The sequence below is a fragment of the Xiphophorus maculatus genome, chromosome 17, assembly GCF_002775205.1.
Source record: "Xiphophorus maculatus strain JP 163 A chromosome 17, X_maculatus-5.0-male, whole genome shotgun sequence".
Lineage (NCBI taxonomy): Eukaryota > Metazoa > Chordata > Actinopteri > Cyprinodontiformes > Poeciliidae > Xiphophorus > Xiphophorus maculatus.
Window position 1 is genome coordinate 18,373,246 of NC_036459.1, and position 19,768 is coordinate 18,393,013.

Below are 19,768 nucleotides of genomic sequence, written 5' to 3' on the forward strand. Positions count from 1 at the left end.
GTTTCCATGTTGTGAAGATGGAAGTTGCGTTCAGTGTCTTTTTCAGGTGTTTCCTTCAGTAGTTCTTGGTGCGGCGCCATCACAAGCAAAGAGGTAAACAGGTTTTCCAAAGGGTTTGGTTGGTTTGACACAGTGCAGTGTGAACATGAACCGCAGCAACTGAAAATATAACAAATGTTGCAATTTTGGTTCCCAAATCGAACTATCAGATGGGAAAACACCATGAAAAGAAATTGCTTGGCCATAGAGACCATTTTTAAATTTAGAGGAAGTGATGTAAGGCTGTTTTTCTTCACTCATGAGGAATGAACATTATTCTGATGTTGAAGCAACTAGGAAATTGAAGCTTAGGCTGAAATGGATCTTACAGCAACCAAACCACCGAATTAGTTACAAAGTGGCTTAAGGACAACAAAGTTGATATTTTGTAGCTGCCATCATAAAGTGCTGATCTCAGACCCATAAAAAATGAGTGTGTGAGCAAGGCAGCTGACAAAACGACTAATTTCCACCAGTTTCATCGAATAGAATGGGCCAAAATTCCATCAAACTCTTGTGAGAAGCTTCTGGAAGGAAGCCCAAAATATTTGACAGATGTCGCACAGTTCAAAACACAAAATTCCGAATTTGAAGAAATTAAAACAACTCTTATCCTAAGCAACCTGAAACAGAAAAAAAATTGTCTAACCCAATGTTTCTTTTCATACAGTGCGTGTAAACATCTGGCTTCTTCTGTAGATCCACACATACAGAACTTTCACTGTAAAACCTGACAGACGAAACAGAAGTCTCTGATCTGGTTCCACCTCATTTAATTTTCAATCCCAAGTGTAAATTCAGTTGGTACAATCTCTTAACACAGCAGCAGAGTCCAAGAGGAAGAAAATGAAATGCATTGTTGCTCTCGCTTTAAATCATTGTCCAAAAAGATAAAATAATCTCCAGCCCTTTCCCCACATGACCTCGAGGTCCGGGCTGATGCACAGTACTACGCCCCTCTCTGATTGTTTCAGTCATTTACTTCTGTCCACACCGCAGCTCGTGACGCCGCCAGTCATTCATCTGCAATGTCGCCCGAGCCCCGATACCAATACGCCAAACACTAAAGGTTCATGTAGTACCGATCCCTGTTCACGTATTCCCTGTAGGCGAACTTGGCGTCCTTATTGCCGTGTGGGATCCGTCCGAAAGGGGCGTGATCGTTGAAGCACGAGTCGAAGACCTCGTCGACAATCTTTTGCGCCTCCTCTAGGCTGACTTTTCGCACAGCCAGGATGGAGCGTACAGCACGACCCCGGACACACTGCTGTTTGAAGAGAACGAAATGGGTTCTATTACAGACACGTAGCTGGTCGTTTAAACGCCGTGTGTGACGTTTACGCCCGGCTCATGTACCTGGTGATGTTCCTTTAGGCCAAAGTTGAATCTGGAAACTTCATTGCTGAAGGAGCAATCCCCACTGAGGTTCGCTGCTCGAATCTAAAAGAGACAAGAAGAATGTCCAGCATAACACTGTTCAGCTTTGAAGATGTTCCAAAAAAAAGGAAAAAGATCAATACATCACTACGTCTACACCTTCTCACTCAGCAGATATCAATGGAGCAACAATCAGCAATAGATAAAAATAAATTCTAAGATTAAAACAAAATATATGTTCCATAATTCTAAATGCCATTTTAATGCCACTGGACAACATGGGAGAAGTTACTAATAAGATCACAAAATGTTTTGTTGTCATTTGTTCTAACTTTCCCACATCTACCCAAAATATCTGTGCCCCGATTAATCAAAACAAGGAATATTAGAGAAATACTAATAATACACATAAAAAAATAACTGCCTAGATTAAAAGAAAAAAAAATCATTATTATTATTATTGTTGTTTTATATGTTTAGCAAATTCCATTTTTGCAGTGACAGCTCTTGGATATGTTCTGTGTCTTGACATATATTTCTGTTGTTCGTTCTCTTTTCTAATTGGATGTTTATTATTTTGTAGATCAATATCTCGGTTAGTTAGGCTGTAATGTTTTTTTGTATGCACTAATAGGTGAATTAATTAAAACAAGAACAAAGAGAAACTGGGGCGAAATCCCTTTTCAGAGCTGATTTTCGGAAATGTCTGTAAAAACAGAGATAACAGACGAGCAAAAAATGTTCCAAGAAGCCAACTACTTATTCTCCTAATTTCGTAACAGAACGGCGGTATTGAACGCTATTCCTCACCTCAGAACAAGCTAGATGTCTGAAGTTGTTGAACCAGTCCACGTGGGCCCGGCAGTGGTCGAACGCATGGATGAGCTCATGGGTGACCACTCGGTTCATGTGAGCCTGCTGGTGGATGTTGTTCTGACACAAAACAATCTGGAGGAGAGGAAAAGATGAAAAGACGAAACCTCCAAAGGGTAACGCCGTCTCTAGAACCCGTCTCATTTCCTACCTGAGAGGAGGCAGCATCAAAGCCACCGCTGACCGTCCCGTCGCAGTCCTCGCAGGAGAAATGTCTGTCTTTAAACACTTTGCTGAACACATGATGAAAAACAAAGGGAGGTGTGTGATACGCTGGAGGTAGAAGTGGAAACCACTGCAGCCAGTTAGCAGTTTCAGGAAATCACAGTGACCAGGATGAGGGCTAGAGGATGACTGTATCACAGACAGATTGGATCTTTACAGGCCGTGTCCCACTGGTGGTGACAGTATCATGATTTGGGCCTGCTAGGTTGCATCATAGATACATGTAAAATCATGAAAACACAGAAGTGGTAGTATTATTCTGCGGGCGGATCAGTCCAAAAATATTGATAATATCAATACCAAGTCATTATCGGTATCAGATTAATACTAGCGTGGTTAAATTGATACATTAGTTTCAGATTCCCTTATGAAATTTTATTTTATCTTAGTTTTGTAGTTTCTCAATTCTACCGTAAAAATCTATATTTTTTTGCATTTGTTTATTTAGAAATAAATTTAAATTTGTTTTGTTGTTTCTCTTTATCTTGCTAATATGTTATTAAAGTATTTTGTAGACAGATACATTTTTGTTCAAATTCTAAGGTTTCAACAATAGAATTCAAACAAAAGAAAACATGAAAACTTCCGACGAAAACACCTAGATATCAGACGTTTGAGATATTAAGCTTAATTAATAAAAAAAGTATTGATACCAAAAAAATATTGGTATCAATACTTTTGTATGGCAATACTGGCCCTCAATTTATCTGACAATGGACAGCTACTAAAACGTGTAATATTGCACATCTTTAGCACTGTGAAATATATCAGCAATTTAAACAAAAGAGAAACATAAATGAAGAAACTTCTGGAAAAAATATTATTCAGGCACTGATTAAGATGAATGTTTTGGTTTGAAAACATTAACCAAAAATGTATCGTATTCAGGTTTTCCCTCAGAGTATTTTAAGCCTGGTGGCCCACCAGGCTTTACTTGTGGCCCTGCCATGCTAAGCATTGCTTTTTTTAAAAGTCTTTTTTAACTGTTTATTTTTTTTAAGACTTTATAGTTGGTGTTCAGGTATTAATCGTCCAATCTTTTAATAGCACATAATAAACAAGCGATATTTTCTTGTCAACATTTTTTAACTCAACAGGACGGCCGCTGAATGAATGAGTGCTCTAGCTCCCAACCACCGCGCTTAGCAGGTTTCGTGGGGGGAAAATTAGTATTTGTGAAATACAGTAGAAATATTATCTGGGTCAGTCTGCACGTGCGGTTAACATTAGTCACCCCACTATTGCCAACGTAGCAACATTATTGCTATATTTAGTGACTTTTCGGAAATATACATCGGCATTGGACAATAATTACATTCATAGAAGCATATGAGACTCAACGTTCACTGATAAATTCAATACTATTTAGTGAAAAAGCAGCAGAAGTAACTTTTGTATTTTGCATCCCGTCTATGTTACAGTTGGCGTTAACATGTCGTTTCCGGTTATAGACAGCCGTGCAGCCCAACGTACCAGCCGGAGTTCTTCATGGCACTGAGGAGGAGTTTGGCATATGGACCTGCCAGGGACACACAGAGGAGTTAGCTTTAGCTGAAGCCACCTAGCATTCACAACCAATCACTGTTAGCTCCGTGAGCTAATGCTACATGCTGCACACCGTCACGGCTCATGGATTCAAATAACAAGCACATCATTTGTTCACATTAAGCCGTCTGCAGCTCGGAAGGCTTCCCCTTTAAAACGCTACAGAAGCAAGCATCGATACTCACTAGTTTCCATGGCGAACATTAACATGACCTGACACTTGTTTCTGAATGTGAACAGGCTGTCTCTGATTGTGATCTGCGTGGGCTTCCTCGCGCTTCTCTCCGGGAAGAGGTCATATCCATATTCCTCGTCTTGCTTGGTCTGACCCATTGTGTTGGACACGTCCAGTGTGGAAATGTCAGCATTAAAGTTCTCCGGGTTTTTCCACCGCTAGCTAACAGGAGAGGTCATTGCTGGGTTTCTAGATCACGTGGTTCCGTGGTCAAAGTTGACTGATGAAATTTTCAGACAAAACAATTGTTTAAAATATCAGGTATGGGAAATCTTTAAAGAATATTTTCCTGTCGTTTTTATAATACAAAGTATTTATTTTCTTTTTTAGTTTCATAAGAGTGGGTGCGCATCATTTATCACCCAGCGAGACACAAGTGCGCCGGGTGGGCGTGGCTTGCACACTACTTCAGCTTCCAGATAAGAGTTGCTTCGTTGTTAAATTAAAATGATCTTAGATATTGAATTATTACAGTGAATCTGGAAAGAATGATGACTTTGCATTAGTACTTTTTACACTGTAGCACTTTTTATTTCAAGATGTCATAAATGTAATATTGTGTTCTGTTTGTCAGCTGGAGTTGTTACCTTAAAAACTTTATCAGCAATTCAAACATTACACAATTAAGTGGATATAGAATATATAAAACGACAATAAAATGCCAGGTGGGTTAATGTAACAAGTAATAGAAACTGGTCAAGAGCTAAATCACATGAAATGAAACAAGAAGCATACATTTATAGTATTAAATGCTTTCACATCATGGGAAGGATGTATTATCTTAAAATATTGTTTGGATTAATTTATAGAATATTGAAAAGATTATTTTTCACTGTTATGGACACTGTTTGGAACCCTCCCACTTTCCCATATGAAATTTTGACTTCATAGAGGAGCGTTCTTGTTGTATGTAGAGGAAGTAACTTCCTAATATAACGAGATTTCGCCACAAAGAATGTGCTCTTCTCTGTTGCCACCTCCAGATCTGTGCTCTGACTTCCAAGACAATTCAAACACAGCAGAAATACTATTAAGTTTTTACGTATTAATGTTCTTGGGCTCCAGCTGGAGCAACCGCTATTATTACGCTGACAGGTCCTGTCTGACTTTCTTCAACTGGGGAAAACCAGTTGCCCTAAATTTAACTCCACCTTCATCGCCTCTTCGTCACTTTTAGCCGCGTCTTGCACCGGCTGACTGTTAAGGACTTCTCCAAGTGTCGTTTCCTTACTGAAAAGTGTGAACTGTAGCTCTAACTGACGAAAACCTGTGAGCCGAAGAGATAAACTCATCTTCCACACACATAGCTCAGTTATCAGTGCATTTTTAATGGAAGCTTTTTCGCAAAAGTTCTGTATTTAAAAAAAATTTGTTTTTGCTTTACGGAGATTGTTTTGTTATTATAGACGATCTTTGTTTACGTCGGGCATACGTAGAGCAAAGGCTGCTGGTCCTCCGCTGTCATGGCTCCGAACATAAACAGAATGTGGTCATAGCGACACTTTTCGGAGTCTTTTGTTACTTGAGCGGTCACTACGAATTAACTGTGAATCCAGGAAAGAAGCGGCAGGTATTTCAGAACGTCATATTTAAAGCACCGTCATATCCGGCTTCTTTTAATCCAATGATGGTTCTGTTTTGCTAAGCTGCTAGCTGCTCGAGTGTCACACACATCCTCGTGTTTTACCTCGATGCTGCTGCTGCTTGGATGTGAAGACTAAAGCACAGAGAAGTGAAGTGAAAGAGTTTTCCAAAAATAAATGTCTGTTTGGCAGAGGGCAGCATGTCCGGGGGGGACAAGGCCGTGGAGTTACAGCTGCAGATACGGCAGAATGCGGAGGATCTTCACAGCTTCATGAGGGAGCTGGACAACTGGGAGGCAGACATCAAGAGGAAGGACGAAGAGCTGAGGACTGGACGAGTCCAGGAGCTCCAGGTAGGACGTCCCCTGCTGTTAACAGCTTCTTTACACTGATACCCTTCAATAAAATCAAACTAATCATTTAATTGGCAAAAATTATAACCGTGACTTTGAATATAATCATCAGGACTTAGAAAGTCAAAGTTATGACTTTGTATCTTCAAATTAAGACCTTTAAAATCATAATTCTGATATTGAAACTCATAATTATGACTTTAAATATCGTAATTAGGAGTTAGAAAGTCAAATTATGACTGTATCTTAAAATTATGACTTTGACTCTTATAATTAAGACTTTAAAACTTGTAATTACGACTTCCTGTTGGACTGTACAGTTTCTTCCATAGCTCCAATGGCCTTCCATAAGTCTGTGTGTCTTGTTGCAGAAAACTCTTCCACCTGTGCGTAACAAGGGCTACAGGTCAAGGATGAGGGAGAAGAGGAGGAAACAGGCGCCTGCTGCTGAAGGCGACACGAAGGCAGAGGAGCCCAGACGAGCCTCCACACTCAAATCCTGTGATTATCGATCATGGGACAAGTTTGACGTGGTAAACCAACGTCTCACCTGGGCTTTCCACAACCTGAGTTTTCATGCAACAAACGCTGATTGTGCGTTCTTCCTCTTGTCGGCAGGATAAAGCTCTGGCAGAAATGGACAAGGAGGCCGAGTCCAACGAGTCCGACTCGGAGGAGGTGGACAAGGACAGAGCTCTGGCTGAGAAGGAGAATGTAACGAAGTTTCTACGTGTGGCACACAGACAGAAAGAGAGGGGGAGGGGGATTAAAAGATGACAACTGCTTTTGTTGTTTTGTTTTTTTCTTGTTTCCAGGGTAACAGGTTTTTTAAAGAGGGGAAGTATGACGATGCCATAGAGTGTTACACCAGAGGGATGGCTGCTGATCCATACAACCCTGTGCTTCCCACCAACAGAGCCACGTCCTTCTTCAGACTTAAGAAGTAAGTCTGACTTCACTGTAAACAAATGGGCTTCATTCGATGGATCAATAATCGATTGATTATCATTTATCTACTTCACAACTATACAAAGTAGATTTGTACTGGTGCAAAGTAGATAAACGGTAACACTGGTCACGTAAAATCGACTTTGTTGAGCTTTACATCATGTTACAATGTACCGTAGCAGGAGTGTTGCCTTTCACGCATGTTTGAGAAATCCTTTAATCTCCATGGCAACCAGCCGAGCAAAGCCACCTGGGTGGAGCTGCTCTGCTTTGAGAGCAAACCCTCTGTTCAACGCTGGTAAAAACCTTGTTAAAGGGTTAATGCAGGAGCCATGTTGTGATGACTTCCTGAAGGCGGAGCTTCAGAAAGAGCAGGAGTTTTTAAAGAGACAGAAGCCCAATTTCAAGGCTTTAAATTCAAGTTAATTTAAAGTCAAATTTCTTTTAAGACATATTTGATACATGTGACCTTTTTATAACAACTGAAGTTAGAATAGTTACTTAATTGTGTTATAAAATAGCTCTATGTGCCTGGAAAATACATAACACTGCCCCTTAAAAACAAACAAACTGAAAAGTGTGGTGCACATTTGTTTTCAGCTCCTTTAACTGTCACTATAAATGCAGCTGTTCTGTAGCTTCATGAAGACCAAAGTGCACATGAGACAGATTTTATGAATATATGCTCATTATAATACATTGAGGTTTGTGGTAAAATGTGAAAACGTTTAAGATGAATAAATACTTTTGATAAGTTGAAAATGTTTTTCCGTTTTCTCCGGTTGTTGTGATAAATCTTTGCCTTCCCAGGTACGCTGTGGCCGAGTCGGACTGCAACCTGGCTGTCGCCCTTGACGACAACTACTATAAGGCGTATGCTAGGAGAGGAGCCGCTCGGTTTGCCCTGCAGAAACACCAGCTGGCTCTGGAAGGTCTGCATCGGTTTAAACCTGGTTTTATCTGCATTGGTTTAAACCTGGTTTTATCTGCATTGGTTTAAACCTGGTTTTATCTGCATTGGTTTAAACCTGGTTTTATCTGCATTGGTTTAAACCTGGTTTTATCTGCATCGGTTTAAACCTGGTTTTATCTGCATTGGTTTAAACCTGGTTTTATCTGCATCGGTTTAAACCTGGTTTTATCTGCATTGGTTTAAACCTGGTTTTATCTGCATTGGTTTAAACCTGGTTTTATCTGCATTGGTTTAAACCTGGTTTTATCTGCATTGGTTTAAACCTGGTTTTATCTGCATCGGTTTAAACCTGGTTTTATCTGCATCGGTTTAAAAACTGGGTTTTGTTTGGGCCGTCCTGATCTGAGGCTGTTGAATGTGTCTGAACAGATTACCAGACGGTACTCCGGCTGGACCCGGGTAACGCCGAAGCCCAGAGCGAAGTGAAGAAGCTCCAGGAGGTGATGGTTTGGTGGGGTCAATGGAGGTCAGGGTTCAGTTTGTCCTGCTGCTGTCTAACCCATGTTCTGGTCGGTTCAGATCCTCGCTCAGGGGGACGTCTGCGGTCCGGCTGTCCAGCCCGCCGAGGCCGCCGCCGCCGCCAACCCTGACCAGCAGCAACAGCTGGGAGAGCAGCAGAGGAAACAGGAAGCTGTGATGCAGAAGGACAGAGTGAGTCCTGGTTTATCGCCTCTCTTCTCTGTCAGTTTGTTCTGAAACCCAACGGAGACGTTTGCTGTTCAGGGAAACGCTTACTTCAAAGAAGGGAAGTACGAGGCAGCCGTGGAATGCTACAGCAGAGGAATGGAGGCGGATGCCATGAACGTCCTCCTGCCTGCCAACAGAGCCATGGCCTTCCTGAAGCTGGACAGGTAGAAACATCCAACAGTTCTCTCTCCATCCAACAAATGACAGCAGGAGACTGTTGGCAAACTCTCTCCATCTGTCCTCCATCTAGCCTCCATCTGTCCTCCATCTGCCTTCCTCCAGGTATAAAGAAGCAGAGGAGGACTGTACAGCAGCCATTTCTCTGGATGACACTTACTCTAAGGCCTTTGCCCGCCGCGGCACAGCCAGAGTGGCGCTGGGGAAACTGCAGGAGGCCAAGGAAGGTGCTGCAGAGTTCCCACAGCAACGTGTTGGGTTTATTGTTTTCAATGAGCATATATACCTCCTGTTTTGTTTTGTTTTTCTCTTTGCGTTCACATTTAAACAGGCAGGCTGCTCCTGCGAAGGTCCACCACTTTTTATTGGTGCTGTTTGTGAAGCTGCACGCTCCAAAATAAACAGCAATATTTTTGGTTTTCTCTGGGGAAAAAAAGAAAAATAAAGTAGGCAAAATCATATTTTCACAATTTCTTTCATTTGTTTATAAGTGCCACAGTTTGTAAACTAAATACTTAATTAGCAACATAATTAAGATTGCTAATTAATTATGTAGTTTACAAACTCAATAATTGGTTAGCAAGTTAGATGAGCAAAATATTTAGTTAGGACGCTAAATATTAAGCTCCAATCTAAATGTAGCTAGCAGGCTAAACATTTAGCTTCGAACTAAATATTTAGTTAGTAATCAAAATTTTTAGCTTCAAACTAAATATTTGCATATTAGCTAAATATTTAGCCTAGACCTAAATATTAAGCCTCAAACTAAGTATTTAGCTTATTTAGCTAACAAGCAAATATTTAGCTTAGAGTTAAATATTTAGCTTGCTGATTAAATCGTTTAGTTTGAACCGTCACATGTAGAAATGAGCGAATGATGTGGTGAAAATTTGACTTTGAAAAATGAATCTCCATTTTTTCTTTCTTGCTTTTAGACTTGCTAAAATCCCAAATTATTGCTGTTCATTTTTGACAGTGTAACTTTCCACTCCACACTCTCCCGCTCCATGTTTCCTCCATTTATGGATAAGGGTTCCCCGTTTGCAAATGAAACGTTCATTGGAACGTTTCGTTGACAAACGGTTCCTCCAGACTGATAGATGACCGGGGTTTTGAATTTTAGATCGAGGCTTGGCGTTCAGCTTTTCTGAAGTCTTTTAGCCTACTTCATGATGCCAGATGGGTTCTAATGATTCAGGCAATAACGAGTTGTATTAATGATTTCATGAGACTCCACGTTTGAGTAATTGTCTCGACTTTCCATGTGTGTGTCAGATTTCCTGCGGTTGCTCCAGCTGGAGCCCGGGAACAAGCAGGCCCTGAATGAGCTGCAGAAGCTGCAGACGGTACGCTAACACCTGCTGGGTTTTCCGTCTGAGCTGCTGAACTCTGACCCCGTGGCGTCTTTCTCCTCCAGGATCCAGGCTGCAGCGGCGCTCTGCAGGTGGAGGACGGTGCCCGGAGGAGGACGGTCCAACCGGTGGACAAACCAGAACATCTGCGCTCAACCGTCGGTTCCACAGCGATTTAGCTGCGTCTGACTAAAGGTGTTTGTAAAACCCACTGAGTTAGCTTCTCCTCCGGTCTGTAGAAACCTCTGAGACGAATCGACATCCAGGAGATCAGCGGGAAGCTGGTGCCGCCCAGGCAGGAAGCTCTTCCTCCGTTAATCCAGGAAGTAGAGAGGAAGACTGACTCGCCGCTGTCTTCATCGCCCAGCGCCAAGATCATCAAAATGGAGGAAGCAGCAGAAACACAGACACAGAAACATGACAGGTGACTTTTACATGCAAGGAGGGGAGGAAACCATGGTTACCACTGGAACTGGACCAAAAAACAATATTGTCCGTACTGTGTTTGCAAAAGAAAAGCATTCCCATACCATGCTGCTGCCACCGCCGTGCTGCCCCCTGCACGGCCTTTCCTCCTGCCACTTTTACGTCCAGGTTTGCGGTGACGTTCCTAAACGTTCTCCTGTGCTCTCCAGAGTTCCTGCCAGCAGAGACGCCGGCCAATCAGTTCAGGAGGAATCCACTGAAGCAGCAGAAGCACCAAGTTCCGACGTTCCTCCTGCTCCCAGCAACAGCTTCCAGCTGGAGGCGGACCTCCGCAAGCTCAGCAAGCAGCCAGAGGCGGTTTACAGATACCTCAGGGTGAGCTGCGTTCTCCTTTCACTTCAGCACCGACGGCTCTGTTCTTTATTTTATTTTTACGCCAAACATTCATTTCGTTAAGGATTTTTGGATGTAGAGATTAAAAAAAACCTCCTACATTAATCAAACGTTATGTGAACGTTACATTTTCTGCCTTCCATTGTGCATTAAGTTCAGATTAATTCAAACAACCCTTGTGTTTTCTTTAATTCTGTGCGATGTCATTTGAAGCGAGAGCTTTACGTGGTAGTTTAACACCTTGCCTCCAGGGGGCACTATTTAGTAAAAACTGGAAGTCCGTTAACAGCAGAGTGATGTTGTCCGTTTCCATTACATTCACAGAGAAACACGACCCAAATCCGGGTTTTTTTTTGTGCCTGAATGTGATTCATGTTTGACTGGCTGTCTGAACGGCCCAATTCTAATCTTAGAAAAACATAAAATCCCATTTGGACCACTTCCACATGTCGTATTAAATCGGATACATATGTAATGGGTTTTTTCATACAAAATCCAATTTTTCATAATTTTTTCTTGCATTTTTTTTTTCTTGAAAAAAAGTTTACAAATGACAGAAAATATTTTCAAAAACTTGCTTATTATTTTTGCACTCATTCCTTTTTTGGGAATCTACCCGAATTAAAATTTTTAAATAAACACAAACCAGATGATTCAGAGGAAGCCGTAGTAAAGGCTTCCTCTGAACTAAAAGTAAAAAAATTACTAAAAGTAATTTCTGGCCCTGCCATGTTTGGATGCTAAACATTCTTGTCCCTGTTGGCAGCAAATCAGTCCGTCAGCGTACGGCCAGATCTTCCAGAACTCTCTGGAGCCGGACCTGCTCAACCAGATCCTCAGAACCCTGCGCGATTTCTTCATAGGGTAAGCTCTCTAGACGTAAACATCAGAGCCGAGCAGCTTTTGTCCGTTCACTTTGCGAAACGGCTAAGACTGGCCTGTTTGGAGCAGGAATGAACCTCCGACCTCCATCTTGGAGACCCTCGGCGGTCTGGCGGGCGTGAGGCGCTTCGACATGGCCGTCATGTTCATGACGCCGCAGGAGAAGAAAGGTGGACTCCTTTTCATCCTCTGCCTTCTCGCTCATGTGAGATCATGGTTAAAAACGTGTCATTTCCTCCCTCCTCTCAGTGCTGAAGGAGCTGTTTGACTTCCTGCTCCAAGCCCAGCTGGACCAGCCCACCGTTTCAGACCTGCAGAAGAAGTACGGACTATGATGGACGGACAAACGTGTTCCCAGCTTCCAGCCTCTGCAATACGTTTTCTTCAACCGGCCAAATATAACCTGACGTTTGCTTAACCAAATAAAACAGGTGTGTGTTTCTGAAACGTGTGTTCTTGTTTCATTGGATTTATTTTTACAAGATGGAGCAAAGGAGGAGAATTAATCTAGTCAACTGCCAAAACAACCGGATTTCTGCAATTCAACTCTGAATTATTACATCATTAATAATCAGTGTTATTAATAACACTGATTAATAATCAGTGTTAGCACTACACTAACATCAGATGGCTGATCTGATGTTAGTGTAGTGCTGTAGTATCACGATGCAGCCAGCAGGTGGAGCCAAACGTAAGTATGGAATGCCGTTTTGGATAGAATTCCCGAACGGCTTTCCAGTTCCATTTGGCGCTTAATGGACCCCAACACGTTTCATAACTCATATGGAGGAATTACATAGAGAGGTGAGCCACAAATCAGAAAGTATTGATTTATGAAATATGTTTTAGGAGACGTTTTAAAAATATATCAAAACATTTAAATAATCCTTCATGTTAAATGTGTCAGTTTATTGAATACACCTAAAATCAAATGTGTAAATTGCTTCATAAAAATTATGTATTAAGATCATACATCTATGGTAACCTAAACTGCCAATGAGCTGCAGAGCAGAATTATGGTTATATAACAATCATAATTATATAATTCTGAATATTTTCTATTGGTATATGCAGTAGAAAACAAACAGTTAAGGTTTTGGAGTAGGGATACACCAATATTTTAAAAAATGGCAGAAGTCTTTCGCTTGTTTTTTGTCAACTGTTGTTAAGCCCTAAAGCAAAAAAAAGAAAAAATAAATGGAGCAAATTATTTTGAATATCTGAACTATTTATTGACAGTAAAAGCATTTGGACAGCTACTAATAGATAAGATTAAAAATAATATTTCTGCGTGTAGGTAAAAGTTCATGTCTGCAGCTCTTAAAGTGATGTTTCCTTTGAGTCCCGCGGCGGCCGGAAGGTCAGGATCTCTGTGAAGGTATGACCTGTACAAAGAGAAACGGGGTTTAAGCTCTTAGGTTTTTCACGAACCTCCTTTGCTATAGACGGGGCCTGTAAAAGTCACCGCGTTCCCGTTACAAATGTGACGCGCTCATCATCTATCAGCCAATCAGAGGAGACGTTGGCGTCTTATTCAGGCGTTGGAGTGACAAGCCCCGCCTACTTTGGTAGCGGCTCCTTTTTTCGGTGTTTTGGGGAAACGATAGCGAACCCCTCCCGTCCCGCCTCACGTTTCCACTGCTCCAGCGGCAGGTCCGTGTTGTCCAGGGTCTGGTCGTACGGCAGCGCCTCGCTCTCCTCCTCCACGTCCCTGAACTCGCTGAAGAACAGCAGCTCCAGGGCCTCCGACGCGCTGGCCCTGCTGTCAGGGTCCAGAAGGAGCATCTTTTCCAGGACGCTCACCGCTGCGGCGCACAGTGACGCGTGAAAGTCGGCAAAAAAACAACAACAACAACAAAGACTTCGGCAATGAAGCCACAGAAAGTGCTCACGTACCATTTGAGCTGGCTTTGGAGAAAATGGAGGGCAAATCTTTCTTTGGCACTTTCGGTAAACTCCGGATGTAGTTTCTGGCCTGTTGAGGGACAGAAAGGAACTCAGTGTGATTGGAACCTTTATATCGACACCTTCATAAAATACAGGTTTATGCCATGTTTTGCCAAAAGTGATTCTTTTGCTAAATCATCTTTTAGCAACAACAACAAAAAAAAAGACTTAAGACTACTAACTTGGAAAGGTCACGATATTCAACTTCCCTTTGTCTGACACTGCTAAACAAATTACAGTGCAACCAACTTCCTTCAAGTCACGATGCTTCTGGTTTTCAAAATAAAATCCATCTCATTTTGACATTAATCTAAAATTTTGGCCTCATGATACTCAGAAATGTCCATGTTTGTTCTAGAAAATTTCTGACATTAACCAAGAAGGCACTCCATAGGGTTGTTAGGGCAGCAGAGAGAACCATAGGCTGCTCCCTCCCCACTATGGAGCAGATTTACACTTCCAGGCTCCACAAGAAAGTTTTGGACATTTTAAATGACTCTTCACATGGTCTCTTCCTGCTGCTGCCTTCAGGCAAGAGATACAAAGCAATAAAAACCAGGACAAATCGCCTAAAAAACAGTTTTTACCCGATGGCAATCATGGCACTAAATTCAAAGGCATAAGAACTTCTGCTCTTGACACCACTTTGTTATAAATGTAAATTCTGTTGCGACACCTCCAGGCGCTGCAACCATCTTCTGATGTCTATTTATTTCTCATTTTGTACTATTTATTTCTTTATCTTTGTATATTATGTATATACACATAACCTGAATCTTAACTCGAGTCGAGCAAATCTCAATCTCGTTGTAATCTGTTGATGACAATGACAATAATTCTTATCTTATCTTAATATTTCTGGGATCTTTTCTAGCAAACTTTAAACTTTTCAAACTCAGAAATTGCCAAAAAAAATTCTAGAAAATGTCAGCGATCAAGTTCAAAATGTCTGTTTTTCTAGCAACCTTTTGACTGTTGGAGCTCAGAAATTTCCTTGATTTGTTCCACTCCTTATATATATATATATATATATATATATATATATATATATATATATATATATATATATATATATATATATATATATATCTGAAATGGCCCTGACACGCCGTCGAAGCATCGGGAATAATTAAAAAAACTAATTTATTCTTGAAGCGTGCACTGAACTCCAACACTGGAGCCCAACAGTCAAAATATTTGCTAGAATTTTTTTTTTTTTTATTTGAGCTTGAGCTAAAAAAATTCAGTACTGGCTGTAATATGAATCTAAATGGACAGAGCGTCAACTAAAACTGAAGACAGTTGAGTAGTCACAACTTACATCTTGACTCTGTAGCTTGAGGACAAAGTCGGGAGTCGGAGTTCCTGTAATCTTCATGATTTCTCTTAACTGGTCCAGGTCTGACGAAGGAAACGGTTAAGAATCGTTGCTCGAATTAATTTCTATCATCATTCATATCAAAACTTTAGCAGGCCAATACAGAACCTGCCTGCAGGCAGGACCTCTCAGCAAACACAAGACTTTGGTCACAATGTAAGACGATCGCACAAAAAAGGAAGTTCAGATTAATGTAAACATGATTCGTTAATGTTTCTGCTTGTGGTATTGTAGCAGTATATTTCCTGTGATTGGTTCTCACACTGTAGAAATGTTGCTCAGTTCAAGCAAGCTACCTGTAACATAGAGCGAATAAACACCAAGAGCCAAACTAGGAACCTATGATCTGTATTTTCATAAAAGTCTATGTTATGCTGTAGGGTTGTGTCGGGTAAAGATTTTCTACATACTGCAATGAAATGATTACTTTATAATAATAATTACAGGAGTGCAGATAAGATTTTAGAGTACATACTGGCTTTTACATCTCATCCAGGCATTTTTATGGATTCAGTGAAAAATAAAACTTTTACTTTTGTAAATCATAAGACATTTTCAAACACACAACTGAAATGACATCGGGTCAAATCAATCAACCGGACAAGGATACGGTCGTTTCCCTTGAACAAAGGTTTCCCCAGCAACATCTCTGCCATGATGCAACCCGCCGACCAAATATCCACTGCAAAGCAGAGCAGAAGCATTGCTGCAAAAGGATTCATTTGCAGCTCCATCGGATTCCTTTTGTTTTTCTATTATCACCATCACCAGTCTGCGTGTAGTGCATCCAGTTAAGGATAACCTCCGGCGCTCTGTACCAGCGCGTCACAACGTAGCCGGTCATCTCCGCGTCGGCCTGCCGGGCCAAGCCAAAGTCCAGGATCTACAGCCGAATGGAGGGTAGGTACCGCATTACATTTTTAAAAATAAAGATGAGAATTAAGCAAGACAAGGTGGCTTACCACTTACCTTTAGCTCACAATCAGGGTTTATGGCCAAATTTCCAGGTTTGAGGTCCTGTTAGATAACGATCGATACAGATACAGAATGTATTTGCTCTTTAATTTGTACTCATTAAATGTTAAACATAGGAAGGTAAAGTCATGCTGGGGTACTCAGAAATGCAGCACAGAATTTTAATACAGTGTTTTATCTCGTTGAAAGAACAGATAAACAGACTTGGTAAAGCTTATGGTTCAATAGGTCAAAGTTCACGCACCCTGTGGATGATCCCTGCAGAGTGGATATACTGCAGGGAAAAAGATACAGGAAAAACATAAGCTCTGCTCAGAAAAGGTCATTTTCTTGGCTTTTTCCGCCCCTAGAAAACAGAGAATGATTGGAGAAATTCTTTCCACCTTAAGGCCTCTCAGCATCTGATAAACCAGGAACTGGACGCGATCCTCCGACAGTCTCTCCATCTTCATCAACTTGCCGAGGTCGGTGCCCATGAACGGCATCACCAGGTAGCTGAATGTGAGGAGATCAGTGTTATGACTAGGACATAAAAAATAAAAATAAAAACTTCTGGAAGAAGTGACTAAAAAAGCAGAGGAGCTTACAAGTCTCGAAACCGATCCAAAGAGATCTCAGCTGTGAAAACATCCAACAGCCCAATCACCTGATAAAGACCAGAAAAATGATTTTAAATTTACTATGCTACGCTATCAAACATTATGCTAATGGAGCACCACACTGTACTACACTACTAGTGATGGGTCAGGCTCAAAATACTCTAACAGCCAATGCTTTGGAGTCAGTCAAAAGAGCAGAGTCCCACGTTTTTTCCCTTCAGCTGCTCAGCTCTCACTCTCAGTGGCTCCGCCCCTCAGAACTTTGTTTTGATTGTCAGCTTGTCTTCTACAAAAAAACACGGGACAAATACTGACAGAGAGAGTGAACAGCATCAGCCCCTCTAGGCTGAGACATATTTATTTGAATGCTGATCTGCACTGAGTACATAGTTTGGTTACTGAGTTTGGTCTTGTTTCAGTTACAGTTCTGTTTGGTAGATTCGCCAGCAGTGTTTTGGTCATTTATTATCTTGTCCAATAAAAATTACATGTTTGGCTGAAGTTTTGTAGGAAAGTAAAAAAAAGCCTGCTTTCATAACAGACCAAATTCATAAATTTAGGGAACATAAAGCTTCTCATATAAACACTAAATGAAAGCAAATTTATATTCATATTCACCAAATTAAGCTAAGATATGAGGGTACAGATGGGAACAAATTAAGAGCCATTTGGGAGTCAAAAGAGTCGACTGAGCAGAACCAGAGTTTAGATCACTATGTGCCATATTGTGCTATTCTATGCTCTGCTACACTGCAGCTATGCTACACATCAGTACACTGTACTCTACAAAATACTGTCTGTACTATGCTACACTAGAATACTATACAAGGTTATACTACTGTGTACTGCACTGCACTATACTATACTACATTACAATATGCTTTGCTGTAGTTTACTACTATATTTACTACTATTGCTATACTATAGTACAATACAAAATTCTATAGTATGCTACACTGCACTATGCTATGCTATGCTACATGATACAATACTATACAATGTTATACTATTTTGTACTACATTGGCCTACAATGCCCTGTGCAAAACTATGCTATAGTATCATATCCTATCCTCTACTACCAATACTATAGAACAGCATTGGATTACTAGCCAATACTCGTTGTGCTGTGCTATTCTATGCTATACTACGGTATATCTATTTCTGAACAACAAATTCACAGATTGCAGTTAAAATCTTCCTACATTTTCATGCTTCATGTGTTTGAGGAGTCGCAGCTCTCTGTAGGCTCTTTTGGCAAAAAGTTTGGATTGGAAGGGCCGGTGGAGCTTCTTGATGGCCACCTGAGTCCCTGAGCGCCGGTCCCAAGCCGAACTAAACATAAAATAAAATTAAATACAGATAGAAATGGAAATGTTATCGTTAAAAAAGTTGTTTTTTTTTCCTCATTTCATAAACATTTAGAGCAAAGTTCACTTCAGAGAAGCTTTTACCAATATTATTGTTCAACCCCTGAAACCTTCTCTGCAAGGTCACAGCGTTTGCAGTGGGAAAAAGGCAACCTTTGTCACCTAAGACAAAGTAGTGGAGCATTCATCGCACTTAACTGACTCTGTGACTTCTCATAAACAATGAGGGTGGAAGGGAGGTTCTTTGTTGACCCTCATCCACTCTCACACAATGCAGAGGGGCCCAGCAGAGCCAGCTGTGGTCAGAAAGTGACCAAAGCTGCAGCTTGACTTGGATATAGCAATAAATCTTACCATGAGTCTCAAAGAATCAGGATAACAGAAAAAATACAAATCTATTTCTTGTTCACTACTTCTGGGTGAAATACAAATGGTGTAAATTAGTATTACTTTCACTTTAAATGCCAAGAATTTCTTTCACTTTTTTTAAGTAAAATTGGAAGAAAAAAAAAGTTTACAAGGGGAAACAAAAGATGGCCGTAAACTATTAGAAATAAGCAACATATTCCAAATGATTATTTTTCATTCTGAAAGCTCCTTCCTTTCTCAACTCACCACACGGTTCCGTAGGCTCCGGTGCCGACCTGCTTTAAGTCCCGGTACCTCTCCGGCACCTCCCACACGGTTCTGTTCACCTCCTGCCGGTAGAACCCCGTCCGGGACCGCGCAGCTATGGCCATACTGCTGAGGTGAGGATGTGGACCGAATCCCGGAATCTCATGAGCGCAAATAAAAGTTTGTACCGCAGAAGTTCAGGAGCGCAGTCCGAAACCGAAGCAGAGAGTCAGCGAAACATTCCTCCAGATGGACCAGCTGACAACTGGAGCACACACACCCCTCCCCCCTGGAGCGGGTGGACCCCAACACGGCCAGTCGGTCACATTGTCTGCCCGGCTCCTGGTCGCCCTGGGCAGTCCATGGGTGTGTCTACACGGTGGTGGAGGGGGGGAATCTGCCCCTCCGAGGGCAAACAAAACCCCAGAGATCACACAGCTTCTGTCATCTAATAATAACAGTCACTGATCTGGTTCAAGAAAATCTATATTTTTTTCTCCTGTAGCAGTCAGTATCACAGTGTATGGAGGAGCTGCTGTGCTGTTTAGCAGAGAGTGTTGTGGGATTGGCTAAAACTTTGTGGACTTGCGTTTTGCTGAAATGCGCTCTGACAGCAATGTTGATATTTTACTTCAACTAATCCACAATTTAGGTAGCAGTTGGTAGCACTGTAGCCTTGCAGCAAGAAGGTCCTGGGTTCGATTCCCAGCCCGGGGTCTTTCTGCATGGAGTTTGCATGTTCTCCCTGTGCGTGCGTGGGTTCTCTCCGGATTCTCCGGCTTCCTCCCACAGTCCAAAAACGTGACTGTCAGGTTAAT

General features: G+C 41.4%; 3 protein-coding genes across 3 annotated transcripts; 1 reads left to right on the forward strand and 2 right to left on the reverse strand.

The window, feature by feature from the left end:
• Positions 1-795: 795 nt before the first annotated feature.
• atp23 (ATP23 metallopeptidase and ATP synthase assembly factor homolog) lies at positions 796-4,531 on the reverse strand. The gene is made up of 6 exons (XM_005811410.2): positions 4,245-4,531; positions 3,988-4,033; positions 2,441-2,522; positions 2,227-2,364; positions 1,396-1,479; positions 796-1,306 (listed from the first exon to the last, which is right to left on the reverse strand). Exons 1-6 carry the CDS (start codon positions 4,390-4,392, stop codon positions 1,103-1,105), a joined length of 702 nt encoding a protein of 233 aa, XP_005811467.1. The 5' UTR covers positions 4,393-4,531; the 3' UTR covers positions 796-1,102.
• A 995-nt stretch (positions 4,532-5,526) lies between these two features.
• Positions 5,527-12,515, forward strand: rpap3 (RNA polymerase II associated protein 3). Its single transcript, XM_014473454.2, has 17 exons — positions 5,527-5,864; positions 6,070-6,230; positions 6,602-6,763; positions 6,849-6,944; positions 7,046-7,173; positions 7,989-8,110; positions 8,521-8,591; positions 8,671-8,802; positions 8,875-9,002; positions 9,121-9,242; positions 10,291-10,361; positions 10,433-10,525; positions 10,607-10,791; positions 11,003-11,168; positions 11,953-12,050; positions 12,138-12,238; positions 12,318-12,515. The coding sequence occupies exons 2-17, from the start codon at positions 6,078-6,080 to the stop codon at positions 12,401-12,403; spliced, it is 1,914 nt and encodes a 637-aa protein (XP_014328940.1). The 5' UTR covers positions 5,527-5,864; positions 6,070-6,077; the 3' UTR covers positions 12,404-12,515.
• Positions 12,516-13,253: 738 nt separating this feature from the next.
• LOC102223422 (mitogen-activated protein kinase 12-like) lies at positions 13,254-19,284 on the reverse strand. Its single transcript, XM_005811417.2, has 12 exons — positions 18,951-19,284; positions 18,171-18,300; positions 16,956-17,014; positions 16,752-16,863; positions 16,613-16,642; positions 16,363-16,410; positions 16,162-16,276; positions 16,004-16,075; positions 15,337-15,416; positions 13,965-14,043; positions 13,700-13,873; positions 13,254-13,453 (listed from the first exon to the last, which is right to left on the reverse strand). Exons 1-12 carry the CDS (start codon positions 19,073-19,075, stop codon positions 13,389-13,391), a joined length of 1,089 nt encoding a protein of 362 aa, XP_005811474.1. The 5' UTR covers positions 19,076-19,284; the 3' UTR covers positions 13,254-13,388.
• Between the last annotated feature and the right edge of the window lie 484 nt (positions 19,285-19,768).

Coding starts and splice junctions, on each gene's coding strand:
- atp23 (XM_005811410.2), bottom strand. CDS start 4,392: ATGGGTCAGACCAAGCAAGACGAGGAATATGGATATGACCTCTTCCCG. Junction 2,365..2,440: donor TTGATGCTGCCTCCTCTCAG/GTAGGAAATGAG, acceptor CCTCTCCTCCAG/ATTGTTTTGTGTCAGAACAA. Junction 1,480..2,226: donor GACATCTAGCTTGTTCTGAG/GTGAGGAATAGC, acceptor TGTCTCTTTTAG/ATTCGAGCAGCGAACCTCAG.
- rpap3 (XM_014473454.2), top strand. CDS start 6,078: ATGTCCGGGGGGGACAAGGCCGTGGAGTTACAGCTGCAGATACGGCAG. Junction 6,231..6,601: donor GACGAGTCCAGGAGCTCCAG/GTAGGACGTCCC, acceptor GTCTTGTTGCAG/AAAACTCTTCCACCTGTGCG. Junction 6,764..6,848: donor CATGGGACAAGTTTGACGTG/GTAAACCAACGT, acceptor TCTTGTCGGCAG/GATAAAGCTCTGGCAGAAAT.
- LOC102223422 (XM_005811417.2), bottom strand. CDS start 19,075: ATGGCCATAGCTGCGCGGTCCCGGACGGGGTTCTACCGGCAGGAGGTG. Junction 16,643..16,751: donor AGATGCTGAGAGGCCTTAAG/GTGGAAAGAATT, acceptor TTTTCCCTGCAG/TATATCCACTCTGCAGGGAT. Junction 13,454..13,699: donor GCCGCTGGAGCAGTGGAAAC/GTGAGGCGGGAC, acceptor CTCTTTGTACAG/GTCATACCTTCACAGAGATC.